At 38.0% G+C, this 13,477-nt stretch overlaps 1 protein-coding gene across 2 annotated transcripts in view; it reads left to right on the top strand.

The window, feature by feature from the left end:
- Positions 1-13,477, top strand: part of vwa8 (von Willebrand factor A domain containing 8) — a 174,888-nt gene that overhangs the window by 32,902 nt on the left and 128,509 nt on the right. For both annotated transcript variants that reach the window (XM_079618780.1, XM_079618781.1), the window contains exons 18-25: positions 28-131; positions 835-941; positions 4,664-4,735; positions 6,188-6,264; positions 8,040-8,115; positions 10,865-11,000; positions 11,092-11,211; positions 11,348-11,553. In XM_079618780.1, coding sequence (XP_079474906.1) covers positions 28-131; positions 835-941; positions 4,664-4,735; positions 6,188-6,264; positions 8,040-8,115; positions 10,865-11,000; positions 11,092-11,211; positions 11,348-11,553 — 898 coding nt within the window. The remainder of the gene's footprint in view (positions 1-27; positions 132-834; positions 942-4,663; positions 4,736-6,187; positions 6,265-8,039; positions 8,116-10,864; positions 11,001-11,091; positions 11,212-11,347; positions 11,554-13,477) is intronic.

The raw sequence follows: 13,477 nt of genomic DNA, 5'->3' as shown, positions 1-13,477 counted from the left end.
TGCATAAAGAATGAATTCTTTTTGTAGGTTTCTGCCCAGCCTGGCTCGCTCGTCTCTTCAGAAGAGTCTTGTGAACTGCTCAATAGAGGATCAGCCTGACCCAGCATCAGAACAGAACCACCTCTACACCTGTGAGTTACAGCACAACACCAGTTCAGACCAGGGCTAAGCAAACCTCAGAGTCACAGTCCATAAGAAGTTTAATTTCATTGGACTACGATTCACAGGATGTTGAATTATAATACTAAGAAATTCAACTTGATACAATAGAGGGATTTCAGTAGTCCATGTTTTGTAAACGTATGTAATTAAATGGGTTTTGTAAACACAACATCATTAATTATGACTAATTTTGACTTTATTCTCATATATGAAGAATACGTATTGCCAGTCTTAAATATATTTCTGTAAAGTTCAATACTAGTATTATCTTTGACTACTTTCAGCAGTTAGATTCCATTTCATTCTACTTCCTTACAGTTGAATTCAAATTACAATTTTGCATCTTGCTAAATTGGAAAAGTCCTTCTCAATTCAGTTTGAAATTTCACACAAACCAGGCTCAGTCAACTTCAGTGGTTCCTCAGTCATTTTAGCCTGCCCTGATATTTTTGTCCCATTTTCCCCCACTGTCTGTAAGAGACTGTTTCACAGGCTTAGATTTCAGATGTACAGTACTGTGTTGTGTAAAAGTGTAGATGGGAGGAAATAGATTGTCTTTGTGTAGAAAAGAGGCCGTGTCCCTAGTAGCTGGTCAGTGACATGGCTGAATAGGTAGTCATTGTCTGGAGAATCTCTAATGTTTTCTTTTCATTTCTGCTCTCCCCCTGTTAGGCACAGTAAAAGATGGACTTCTGACCATAGGGAACATCTCGGCTCCTGTGTACAGCCCCGATGAGAAGATGAAGGTCCCAGACGTGCTCTTTTATGAGAACGTTCAGGTGAGGTCCTTATCTGCCTATTACCGGAAGAAACATTGTCCTCTTCTCTGCAGCCCACAGCCTAGAGCAGGAAAGATATGGGTTCACCAAGCACAATCCCTTAAGCCTCAAGAGCTGCTCTATTCATTTAAAGAGATAGTTCAGCAAAAAAAAAGAGAATTCTGTCATCATTTACGCCTTCATGATTTTTTAAACCTCTGTGACTATCTCTCTCATTGAGTGTTCATTTTTTGGGAAGTATTCCTAAGCATTATTGTGTAGTAGGCTGTTTCACAACCAAAAATTACTCCATAGCGTCGTCTAGCTTCCAAGTCGTACGCTGTTAATGGCAAATGTATGCGTTTTCCTAAAACAATATATACGATTCATCACATAATTACATTTTCTAACTAAATAGTATCACCTTTAACTTGTTTATCAGGGTGTTTGTAAGGTTGTTCTTTGCTTATAACAACATGTATTGTAAAAAAAAAAATAATGCATTGAATTGAGTGTGCAAACATTTTTATTTGACAGCTGTAATTTCTATTGATAAAAATGTCTAAAATACAAGGAAGGGACGTAGGAGATGGATATGAAGATGAAAAAACAGACTGAGAATTTAATCTTATTAGATAAAAATATATGTGGACAGTTTTCCTTTTGGGGACATTTGCAGTTATATATTATCGCAATACAAAGCTTATCGCAGAAATGTAAAAAATCTAAATATCAAAGCATCGTAGAATAGCAGATACACACATGCACGTTGTGACCGAACACCAGAGGAATTCTGTATAAAACTTTTTTTTTTTAAACATGCAACGTTGCTTGGCAATGAGGCAACGTTGGTCTGGCAGTGAGGAAAGCTCAATCTATCTGTCTAAGCCTTGTAAATCAGCGGAGACTTTTGCTCAAAGGTCAGATCTGGCCAAACACACAGGCACGTTCAAGTACAGCAGGATCTCGGCTGGTTCACAGTGAAACAGGGTGTAATCATATTTCATTATTGGGGATTTCAAGGTCTTCTCGCTGAGGGATGTTCAGCATTCAAAGTTAAGTCTCAAACCACACACTTTCTCATGCACAACTGTTCATATGCTCAACTAGATAGCGATCAGTTACATTACATTTGTAAACCCAAACAAAAAAGATTAAAATACTCCCCCATCTGCCACTGTTCAGTCAAAACAATCCAACTCTTTGAAAATTGTTTATTATTAATAATAAATACATTTTCTTGTTGAACATTTGTGCATTTCATCAAGTAATAGCAATAAGCCACCTAAGACTGTGCTACAGTAATTTTATTATGGAACATATCAGTATTAAATGTACATTCAAATATGAAAATGTATGACTAGTTTAATGTATATACACTACCGTTCAGTAAGATTTTTTTTTTTCAAAGAAATGAATACTTTTATTCAGCAAGTATGTATCAAATTTATCAAAAGTGACAGTAAAGACCTTTATAATGTTACAAAAGATTTATGTTTCTAATAAGTGCTTTCTATTTATCAAAGAATACTGATTTTTTTTTTTAAGCTGCACAACTGTTTTCAACATAATTATAATAAAAAAAAGTTTCTTGAGCAGCAAATCAGCATATTAAAATGATTTTTGGAGTAAGGATGCTGAATATTGATCTTTGCATTACAGGAATAAATTAAATTTTAAAATATATGAATATAGAAAACAGTTATTTTAAATTGCAGCAATATTTCACAATATTACTGTTTCTACTGTATTTTTGATCCAATAATTGCAGACTTGGTGAGCCTAAGAGACTTCCCTTGATATTTATTTTTAATCTTTCCGATCCCAAACTTTTAAATGGTAGTATAAATGATCCGTTTAGCATTATATCATGCAATAATAACAAAATATAAATTGTACTACTTAATGTTGTTGCATGTGTGGCATTTGGTCTCGCGCTACTGTTGCTCAGTGATGTGAGAGGAGAACGAGGATGACCTAGATATTCCTCTACCCTCCCTTCTGAGGCCCAGAAAGAGGTGGAGGAAAAAAAGTTACTCTTGTCCCACTTTTCAATGACCCGCTTTTTTGTCTTTAGAGCACTAGAAGGAGAAGTGCAGTAGTCCACTGAGGCAGAAATGAGGACATCTCCCTCCCAATGAGGCAAACTCGTGTCCGCTCGCATCGCTTTTTGTATGCGTGTATGCATTAAACGCATCATTTTTATATGACCTTATCATATTGAAAAAGCACTTTGTGCCTTTGCAGCCTCAGAAATAGAAAATTCTATTCATTGTGCCATAACTGGACCAGAATTAATTTCTGCTCCCATCTATCCATTCAGCTTTTGTGTGTCTGAAAAATGTAGGTGACCTTCTCAGATATAATTGATGATTTTCTCATGTGTTTTCATAATTTACCACTGGAGCAATCTGAGATAGATCAGGTCACGTGACATATGGTGGACCACAAAAGTCTGAGGCCACTTGTGAAAATACTTTGGTGTTTTTTTTTCATTACAAATTGTAGTACCGTGACAAAAAAGTTGTGGTGCAGGTATGACGTCAGAACCAGGAAGTCTAATTCGCTGCTGCTTCCTTCGAGATTTTCCTGTAGGGTTTTATAATGAGGTTTTTCAATGTTTGAGTAAAATAAAGCCTGTGGTAAACGTAACTTGACCGTACTTTGACGTTTTGTGCTTCAACGTTCACTGCGCACACACACACACCCCGAGCTGCCTTATCTAGTTACTACTTGAAAACATGCGCGTTAAAATTCGCGTTTTGTTGAGTGTGTAATTTACGTTGTAGAACAAAATGTCAAAGTATAGTCAAGTTTTTGCAGCCCTCTATATCTCCTTACGAATTCCTCCTTTTGCTTAAATCACTTGACTGACATATAAATCTGATAATGGCCGTGTCCAGCATGATGTGAATGTCTGTACAAAGAGTCATGATCAGTGTTACACTATCATTCAAAAGTTTGGGGTCAGCAAGATTTTTTTTTAAATAAATTAATACTTTTATTATGCAAGGATGTATTACATTGATCAAAAGTGACAGTAGATGCGTAAACATTTTTAATGTTATAAAATATTTCTATTTCAAATAAATGCTGTTTTTTACTTTCTATTCATCAAAATATTAATTTTATTAATTTTTTAAAGGTTTCCACAAAAAAAAAAATGTAAGCAGCACAACTGTTTTCAACATTGATAATAATAAGATGTGTCTTGAAGTATATATACAAGTCAGTATATTAGAATAATTTCTGAAGGATCATGTGACACTAAAGACTGGAGTAATGATGCTGAAAGCTTTGGCATCACAGGAATAAAAAAAATTGTATATATATATATTACAATAAAAAACGATCTTACTTTTATCAAATAAATGCAGCCTTTGGTGAGCATTAGATACTCTACCCTTCTTTCAAAAACATTTAAAAAATCTTACTCCAAACTTTTGAACGGTAGTGTAATTATATTATTGATAACCGAAATACCAATAATAACCTGTATTTTTGCTTTTAAAAAACCTGAGGTAAAAGTTGGTAATACTTCAAACCATTATTTCACAAAAAGTTCAATTGTACCTTGATTGTCTATTTCAATATCTTGTTTTTCAATTGTTTGTTTCCAGCTTTAAATGACAAAAATCCCAGATTTGGTGTTTGTCCCAGAATCTTTGTCATTTAAAGCTTGGGACCCCACTGTATTTATTTATGGTCTCATTCTAAAATATGTTTTGTATGATTGTTCACAGCACATGATGGTCATGCAGGACATGCTGAAGGACTTCCTGTTGGGGGAACACCTTCTTCTTGTGGGGAACCAGGTAATTGAGGATGACGACAGTCTGCTAAGGTGTCTGTCCGCTGTGAAACTGAGAGCATAGCAGATGTACAGTACATTATCCCAGAGCGGTGGCGTCATGCCATGAAGCACAGCTGCGTTTGTAAAGCATCTGCCCACCAGCTACAGGGTGATCTAGGACTCGGCGTGCCCTGCGGCGGCCAGGCACTCGCCCACTGTCTCTACTAGAGACCTGAGGGTGTGGAAAAAGAGTGGGCGTCCGGACTGCTGTCACTTCTGAGTTTAGACAAGTAGATTGATTGACACACAGAACACATAAATATATGTGCGCTAGACGCACAAAATGTAATAGACCTGTGAATACACGCTGTCCTGTTTAATACACTACCATTCTTTTTTTTCTTTTTTGAAATAACTCTCTTATCCTCACTAAGGCTGCGTTTGTTTGATCATAAAATAGAGTAAAGCGGTAATATTGTAAAATATTATTACAATTCAAAATTGAATTGTTTTCTATTTGAGTGGTAGTAAAATGTAATGCAAAGCTGAATTTTCAGCATCATTACTCCAGTCTTCAGTGTCACACGATCCTTCAGAAATCATTCTGATTTGCTGCTCAAGAAACATTTATTATTATCAATGTTTAATACAATTTTTTTTACAGTTTTTGCTGCTTAATATTTCTGTGTAAACACATACACGTGAAATCGTACAATTTGCTAGCCATTGACTAATTAAAGACATATTTTTGGTGCCTAGCGTCACGCTAGGCACCAAACGTCACGTTTGGTCACATGCGAGTTATGTACTTGCATTGTAGAGGTTTGCTGCCCCAAATCTTTAAACTCTCAACTACATCTAATTTTTAGTTTGTTTGCCAATGTAGTTATGCCTGAACTGATATAATAAAACACTGATTTGCTCTATACTTTAGATGGAAAAAAAGAAAACTGTCATCTTTGCTGACCCTCATGTGGTTTTGACCTAATATCATTTTAATTGTGTTTGCTGATTGGCTGAGCTTCTGTTATTCATTGAATTAATGTGGATGGCAATTCACACAGTTAAGGATAACAGTATTGCCGTGTCACTATTGGTAACATGACGTGAGCTCTATACATGCAAATTATGGCAAACCTGGTAAGGTGCCTTTTTTATTATTAAATATAAGCGTGAATTAAATTTAAGAGCCCCAGTAATGGTCAATAAACGAATTGGCTTCAAAACACTTGGAATGTTGTGCATGAGTAATATGGACTACCTTTATAATATTTAATGGTGCTTTTTTTTAGAACTTGACAGTATACATCACCATCCACTTCCACAAGCTCTGATATCCTGCCTAAAATCTGCTTGACAGATGGAAGAAAGTAATAGAGGGTTGGAAAGACATGAGGATGGGTAGATAATGAATGACACGTATTTTCATTTATAGGTGATCTGTTCCTTTAACATGTTCTTACTCTGTTCGCAGGGTGTTGGGAAAAACAAGATTGTTGATCGATTCTTGCATCTCATGAACAGACCGAGAGAATATCTTCAGCTTCACAGGTAAAATAAAAGAAGTCCCTTGAGTTCTTCTCAGAGAGGAAGACCTATTATCAGAAACTACTCTCCGCTAGACTCAATTAGAACCTGGTTATGAGGCCACACCGGGAATGACCCACATCCACTCAATGACATTACATGGAGCTTTTCTTCATTAGTGAAGAACTGAGTAATGTAGCCTCTCTGTATATGAATGAAACAGAGGAAAGAGGACACCTTTATTTATCAGACAGATAAACATCTAAACACAGATGCATCATACGACTTTTTTGTGTGTTAGAAGGTGAAACTTCCTTTTACAGACTGACTGAGTGCCTGAAATAAAAAGATCTCCTCTCTAAGGCTTGAGTGAGCTATTTATATCCTGATAAATTAGGACACCTGTCGACAGGGCAGAGGGAACTTTAATTGTAGTTCTTCAAAGGCAAAAGTACAACTTAAAAGGAGCAGTTCACATTGTACAATACTAACATTCACTTCACCTTGTTCCAAGTCCAACCCTCTTATTATTTTTTTCTATATTCTGTGAAAAACACAAAAGTATGTCTTTCGACAATTCCTCGACAAGATCTGAGCGACTTTGACAAGGGCAAATTGTTATGCCAAGGCAACTGGGTCAGAGCATCTCTGAAATGGCAAGACTTGTGGATTGCTCTCGGTTACCAGTGGTGAGAATTTTCCGACTTTGATCAGAGGAGGGATATACCACAACCACGACAGGGTGTTGGGCACCAAAGGCTCATCAATGCATGAGGGCAACAATGGCTATCTTCACTTCCCAGAGTGAAGCACATGCTGGATCAGTGATGGTTTGGGCTGCAATATCATGATGGCATTTCCTTCTGTTCTGCCAAAGGACTATCGAACCATTCTGGAGGAAAATATGCACCTAATGTTTCAAACATTGTACATGTATCAGTGTGATAAAGCACCAATACACACAGCATGTGACAGAATGCTTTGATGAACATGAAAGTGAAGTTGAACATCTCCCGTGGCCTACACAGGCACCAGATCGAAATATTTTTTAGCCACTTTGGGATATTTTGTCTGGAAACTTTTTCCTCCACTAGCATCACATATGAGCCTGGCCACTGTTTTGGAAGAGGAACGGCTCAAAATCCCTCTGGCCTCTGTGAAGGACTTGAATCTGTCATTCTCAGGACGAATTGATGCTGTATTGGGCCCAAAAGGAGGCCCTACACCATACTAATACATTATTGTGGCCTAAAACCAGGTGTTTCAGTTTCATTCTCCAACCCCTGTATAAATGTACATTTTAATTGTAATATTTCACAATATTACTATTTACTGGATTTTGATAAATACAGCTCATTGGGTCAAAAATGTGTGAATGCTGAATAAGATATCACTGTGTCTAACCCATCTATTAGGTGCAGAGGTCGATATCATCTTGGAAGTTTCCTCTTGAAAGTTAAACCAAAGTCAAACTCGCATGCATTATGGCCTGGTTAGCGATTATGGAAATCTTAAATTAGTCTAAAGTAATCACTTCAGGGATTCTCTCTTCCTCTAAGCCTATAGAGATATGTGTCACATTTCAAACCTGCACAAGAACTCAAACGCTCTGTCCATCACACTGAATGTAGGTCAGTTTACTTTGTACTTATGTAGGACCCATAAATATGAATCCACAAATCATCTCATCCTCTAGAGAAATTATCTATGATTTAACTGTGAACAGAGTCCCCATTTAGAGTGTAAGCATTATTGTTCATGACAAACACCGTCTAAAGCTCTGTTTTTATGCTCAACAGAGACACCACAGTCCAGACTTTAACTCTGCAGCCCTCTGTGAGAGATGGAGTCATCGTCTATGAAGACTCTCCATTGGTCAGTATTCACCACTGACATCATGGCTCTGTTTCAAAACCTAGTGAGCTGCCTCTCTCGACGTTGAGACGTTCTTCTAAAACTGGTATTTTTGTAGATTTGTTTGATTATAAGGTCTCTCAAATATGATTACCCGGATCAGGTGCCTTTAATTAGGGTTGAAGCTGAACTCCCGGTGTATAGTAAGTGAAATATTAAGTGTGATTATTATATAAAGACAAAAAAAAATAGAAGTAATAATTGGCTTTTATGTTGCCATTGTACTAAGGCAAATTGTAAATGTATTATCTGTTAAAATATTTACTTTATTATTACCTAAATGCAGATTTGTTTATTTTTTTATACTTCAATGTTGACCGCCCTTAAAATGCATTAAGTAGAATTGTTTTTCTATTTTTCTCTCAATTCTTTTCTTCTGACTTTTAGTGACTGAAAAGTTTCTTTCAAGGAAAGTCTGTTCGCTCAGCGATCATATTGGCAGAGCCTTCGGGCAGCTATTTTGGGCTTGCTAGACCAACATGAACTGAATCATAATTATTGCTTCTTTCACTTATATATATAAAAAAATCATTTAAAAGTGTATATCCTTGGTCCAAGTCCAACCAATGCACAATTTGTGAGTTTCAATTTCTATAAGAACCAAAGCATCTAACAGCAGTTGTAGTGATACAGTGACGTTTACCATTTGGTGATCGGCTCTTTTATTCAGATATATTGAAGATTGTAGTTTCTCCCATTCATAATAATACGAGTGAGCCGTCTTTGTGTTACTGTAAACCGTCTTTGACCCTGAATTGAAAATCCCAGTTCTAAGAAGACTTTTGGCCAAATGTACATGTATCCTGCTTCGAGAAGGCAGTCCCAGAATGCACTTCAACATATATTTGACTCATTAACAACTACTTAAGTTAAGAGTATCATGTTGTTAGCTTAGCAACACAACTAGAGTGCAGTCACGTTTACCGTTTTTGCTCTGTGAAATTTCACTGGTCGAAATCCAGTCATTCCAATTGGAATATACGCGATTGTGAGTTTTGCATGATGGCATAAAGTTCTCTATGCTCCCTTTTTTTTTAGCTCCCTTTTAAGTTGGTCACGTCAATTTGCCATGTTGACTAACAGAAAGCTGCTTGGTTTGAAAGTGACTTCTGTGAGAATTGTGCATATACATCGCTACACTATTGACAATAGACATGGACCCTTTTTTGTCTGCAAACTTTTGCTAATGTGATCGCACCTTAACACCGAACTCTATTGGAATCAGTTCAGTGTCTTTTATGCTTCACACAATCAGCTTTATTTGTATGACCCATGCTGTTTCATTTGACTTATGAACGCACTTTCCTATGTAGGCAGTGGACAGCAAGAGCCCATACTTGCTTTTTTATCTGTATACACACCTACAGTGAGCTCTATCAGTATTTGTGTATGTGATTCATCACCTCAGTGGTTCATAGTGATATTTATACATCTATCAGCAGATGGTCCAGACCACTGCTCCAGCGAGGACAAACACGTTGCCAGATCAAACCCGGAGGACTCCCCGGCACAGATGAGGGGAAAAAGCATTAAAAATTAATGAATGACCTCGAGGACAGTGTGTTATAATCCTCCACGCTGCTCGTTTCTGAAGTCGGCCAGTTGTTTTGTTAGCGTGGTGGTGCCATTTAGACACATTGTTTGTGAAGCAGGGTTGCGGGTGTTCTCTACATAAGGCTTTTAACGATGTCTCTGCTCGAAACAAGGTGGATGGAGATGAAAAGCAGGCTGTGACTCGGAGTTTGGCCCCTCAATTAGCACCCAGCGGCAGCTCTCAGGGTATAAATAGTCTTTAGGCTTTGAAGCCCCTTCTGACGCCTCATCTGATATCGATGCTTCCAAATGGTCTCTCATTGTGCCGGTCCAACAGATAAAAGCATCAAGAAAACACCCCTCGTTCTCCGCAAACCACCTTTCAGCTCTGGGTTGTAAATAAGAGGCGCTAGTGTCAGCTGTACATATCAGAGATGATGAAAACACGGCTATAATCTTCGGCTCCCTATTAACTCTGCTCCTCTTCGCTGTTTTGGAATAAAGAGGATCCGCGGCGCAACTGTTCAAATATGGTCAGTCAAAGGAAAGCATGGAAACCAAGCTGGTCCGTGTACCTTCGGGTAATTTGTTTTCATGGTTTTGCCTTCAAAACGGAATTATATTGTAGTGTATTTCTACCTATAATAGTGTATTTCTCTGGCACGTGTAGTAAGCCATATGTCTACACAGAAGAAAGTCCTGCCTATCTGCCCCGGTATAGTTTGTGTCAATCTATTAGTTTGGTTGTTTGATGAGAAAGAGATGAAATGTAGTTGCAATAAATGCTTTAAAGCAGGGGTCACCAAACTCGGTCCTGGAGGGCCGCCGTCCTGCAGAGTTTAGCTCCATCCAGGTCCAACACATCTGCCTGAAAGTTTCTAAACTCTGCAGGACAGCGGCCCTCCAGGACCGAGTGTGGTGACCCCTGCTTTAAAGGAACATGCCGACTTTTTGGGACTTTAGCTTATTCACCGTATCAGAGTTAGATAAGTCCATACATACCCTTCTCATCTCCGTGCGTGCCGTAACTGTCTGACGCAGCCACTGCTAGCCTAGCTTAGCACAAAGACTGGAGGTAAACGGCTCCAGCTAGCATACTGCTCCCAATAAGGAGACATTGCTTAACATTATAAGTAGAGATGACAGAATAAATAAATAAAAATGTGCTGTTTTCAAGGTTAAAGCTGTGAAGATGGGACACATCCTGGTAATAGATGAAGCTGATAAAGCTCCCACAAATGTCACCTGTATCCTGAAGGCTTTGGTGGAAAGTGGAGAGATGATCCTGGCAGATGGAAGAAGAATAGTGTCAGGTGAAATGGACTGAGAGGATCAAACATGTTCCACATCACTGACCCGTCACTGACAGTCTTTAAAACTGGAATTGTTCTTTGATTTCCACAGACCCGTTGGAAGCAGCAGGAAGGCCTAATGCCATTCCCATGCATCCAGACTTCCGCATGATTGTTTTAGCAAACCGACCAGGCTTTCCGTTTTTGGGAAATGACTTTTTCGGAGCTCTTGGTAAGGACGTTCTTCTGATTATACAGTATTTGATCACAGAATGTCTTGATCATCATGACAATTACAAACAAATATCAAGTTATTGCTTTATATTTGTTTGTAATACTCGTGATGATATGATGAATCACTCTTTCAGGGGACATATTTAGCTGCCATGCAGTGGACAACCCCAAACCTCAGGCGGAGTTCGCCATGCTGAAGCAGTACGGGCCTGGCGTTCCTGATGCTGTTCTCCAGAAACTGGTGGCTGCATTCGGAGAGCTCCGGGCCATGGCGGACCAAGGAACAATCACCTACCCCTACTCTACACGAGAGGTGGTCAACATCGTAAAACACCTACAGGTAACTGCCAGGTAGTCATAGCCTCAGACGGCTCACGTTTATTGTCCGTCTGTCCGTCTCAATTTATAGTTCACAGGCACGTCTGATGCATTTAACAAAAAATGGAAGCAAATAATGGACAGAGTGACGCTATTATTTAAAATTGTATTTACACTTCTTTTATTGTTTTAATATCAATTACACTACAGTTCAAAAGTTTAGGGTCGGTAAGATTTGTTATGTTTTTGAAAGAAGTCTCTTATGCTCAAAAAGACTGTATTTATGTGATCAAAAATACAGTAATGTTGTGAAATATATTATTACAGTTTAAAATATCGGTTTTCTATATTGATGTACTTTAAAATGTATTTTTTTTCCTGTGATGGCAAAGCTGTATTTTCTGCATCCATTACTTAAAAAAAAAAAAAAAAAAAAAAAAAAAAAAAAAAAGCTACATACAAAAGTGATTCCTTCAAGAGCAGTGAGTGATTAATTTTTTTCTTTGTTGTTTGATTAACATTAATGATAGACAGCAACATGTTTATTAGGCTGCTGTCACTTTAAGAGCTGCACAGATCCAATATGATGGTACACATGCATTTTCTTTCCTCAACTGTTTACCATCACTTAAGACAAAACCGACTGTGTACGTATACCTGATTAATATCCAAGACTGGCATTTTGACATAATTGTGTGTGTATTTGGCCAAATAAGTTACGGAAGGGAACTGAATTCGGGATCTTGCACTGTCCGAGAGGCAGTGTTATAACAGCGGCTTTCTGTGTATTATTTTCTGCTTCTTTTTGCGCTTTTTAACATTAAGCATGTCACAGTTTTGTCCACATTTAACATTCATGTGTATAGTCTCTTATCTGCTATCTGCGTTGATCTAAACCTTTGAATTTTAATAACTTTTTGAAGTATTAAAATCATTCAGTTGTTGCAAACCGTTGTGATATGCCTGTTGCGATGTGTACATTTGCGATTTTTCAATATATATTGTGCAGCTCTACTTTTGGTCAATTTAATGCATCAGTGCTGATAAAAGTTTTAATTCTTTCAAAAAATATTTCAAAAATACACATAACTGACCCCAAGCTTTTGAACAGTAGTGTATTTCAGGCACTTAAAAAAAAAGAGCCTGTGGTTGGTTGTTTTGCATGACAATCAGACGGTATCTTCTCATCTAAAGGGACGGATCATGTCCAGAATAAGCTGCAGAGTGGACCAGACTTTGTCGCTGGTCAAATGTCTGGCCGAATCCACACAACACATCAAACATTTTGGTTGTAGGATGTTCCCCATTTTAAGAATTCAGACTTTGTGTCGGTGATGAACTGTGTGATGTTTAATAGATGAGGGTGAGTTACCCTATGTCTGAGATGAAAGGTGCCGCACGAGACCCAGAGTGAGGGAGGAAAGGCCTTGTCTCTTCACTCGGCCCACTCACTGACTGATCTGACACATAGAGGCCACACTGCCATTCTGGGCCACCTGTCTCTGGGCTTTAACTCTGCTCTCACACACACACACACACACACAGCGTAGCAGCCTCCTCCTACTCTAGCCTCAGCTCTCAGGAGTGACAGGGGTGCAGATAGATGGATGGAATTCATCTGTCACGTTGGATGAGGAGTCAGTTGTCAGATTAGTCTGCCGCTAGCAGCCATCAGAAGTCTACACTAGCAGTTAAACTTGACTGACTTTTATTTTTATTTTTTATGTGATCTTATAAACATTTGTTCTAAAGACCGTCATTCTTGAAATCAGTTTTGTACACAAATATAAATTGTCTACTTATGAATTTCTAAACTAAACTTTTTTTATTTTTTATTTATTTATTTATTGGGTCAGATAAAAAAGCAAAAGCAGTGACCAGTGCCTGGCCTGTCAACTCCTTCACAATTGTTTTTAAAAAATCTCATTTTGCAAATCCTGAAGTTG

This window comes from Phoxinus phoxinus (genome assembly GCF_949152265.1).
Source record: "Phoxinus phoxinus genome assembly, chromosome: 7".
Taxonomy (NCBI): Eukaryota; Metazoa; Chordata; class Actinopteri; order Cypriniformes; family Leuciscidae; genus Phoxinus; species Phoxinus phoxinus.
This window is presented reverse-complemented; position numbering and strand designations above follow the sequence as displayed.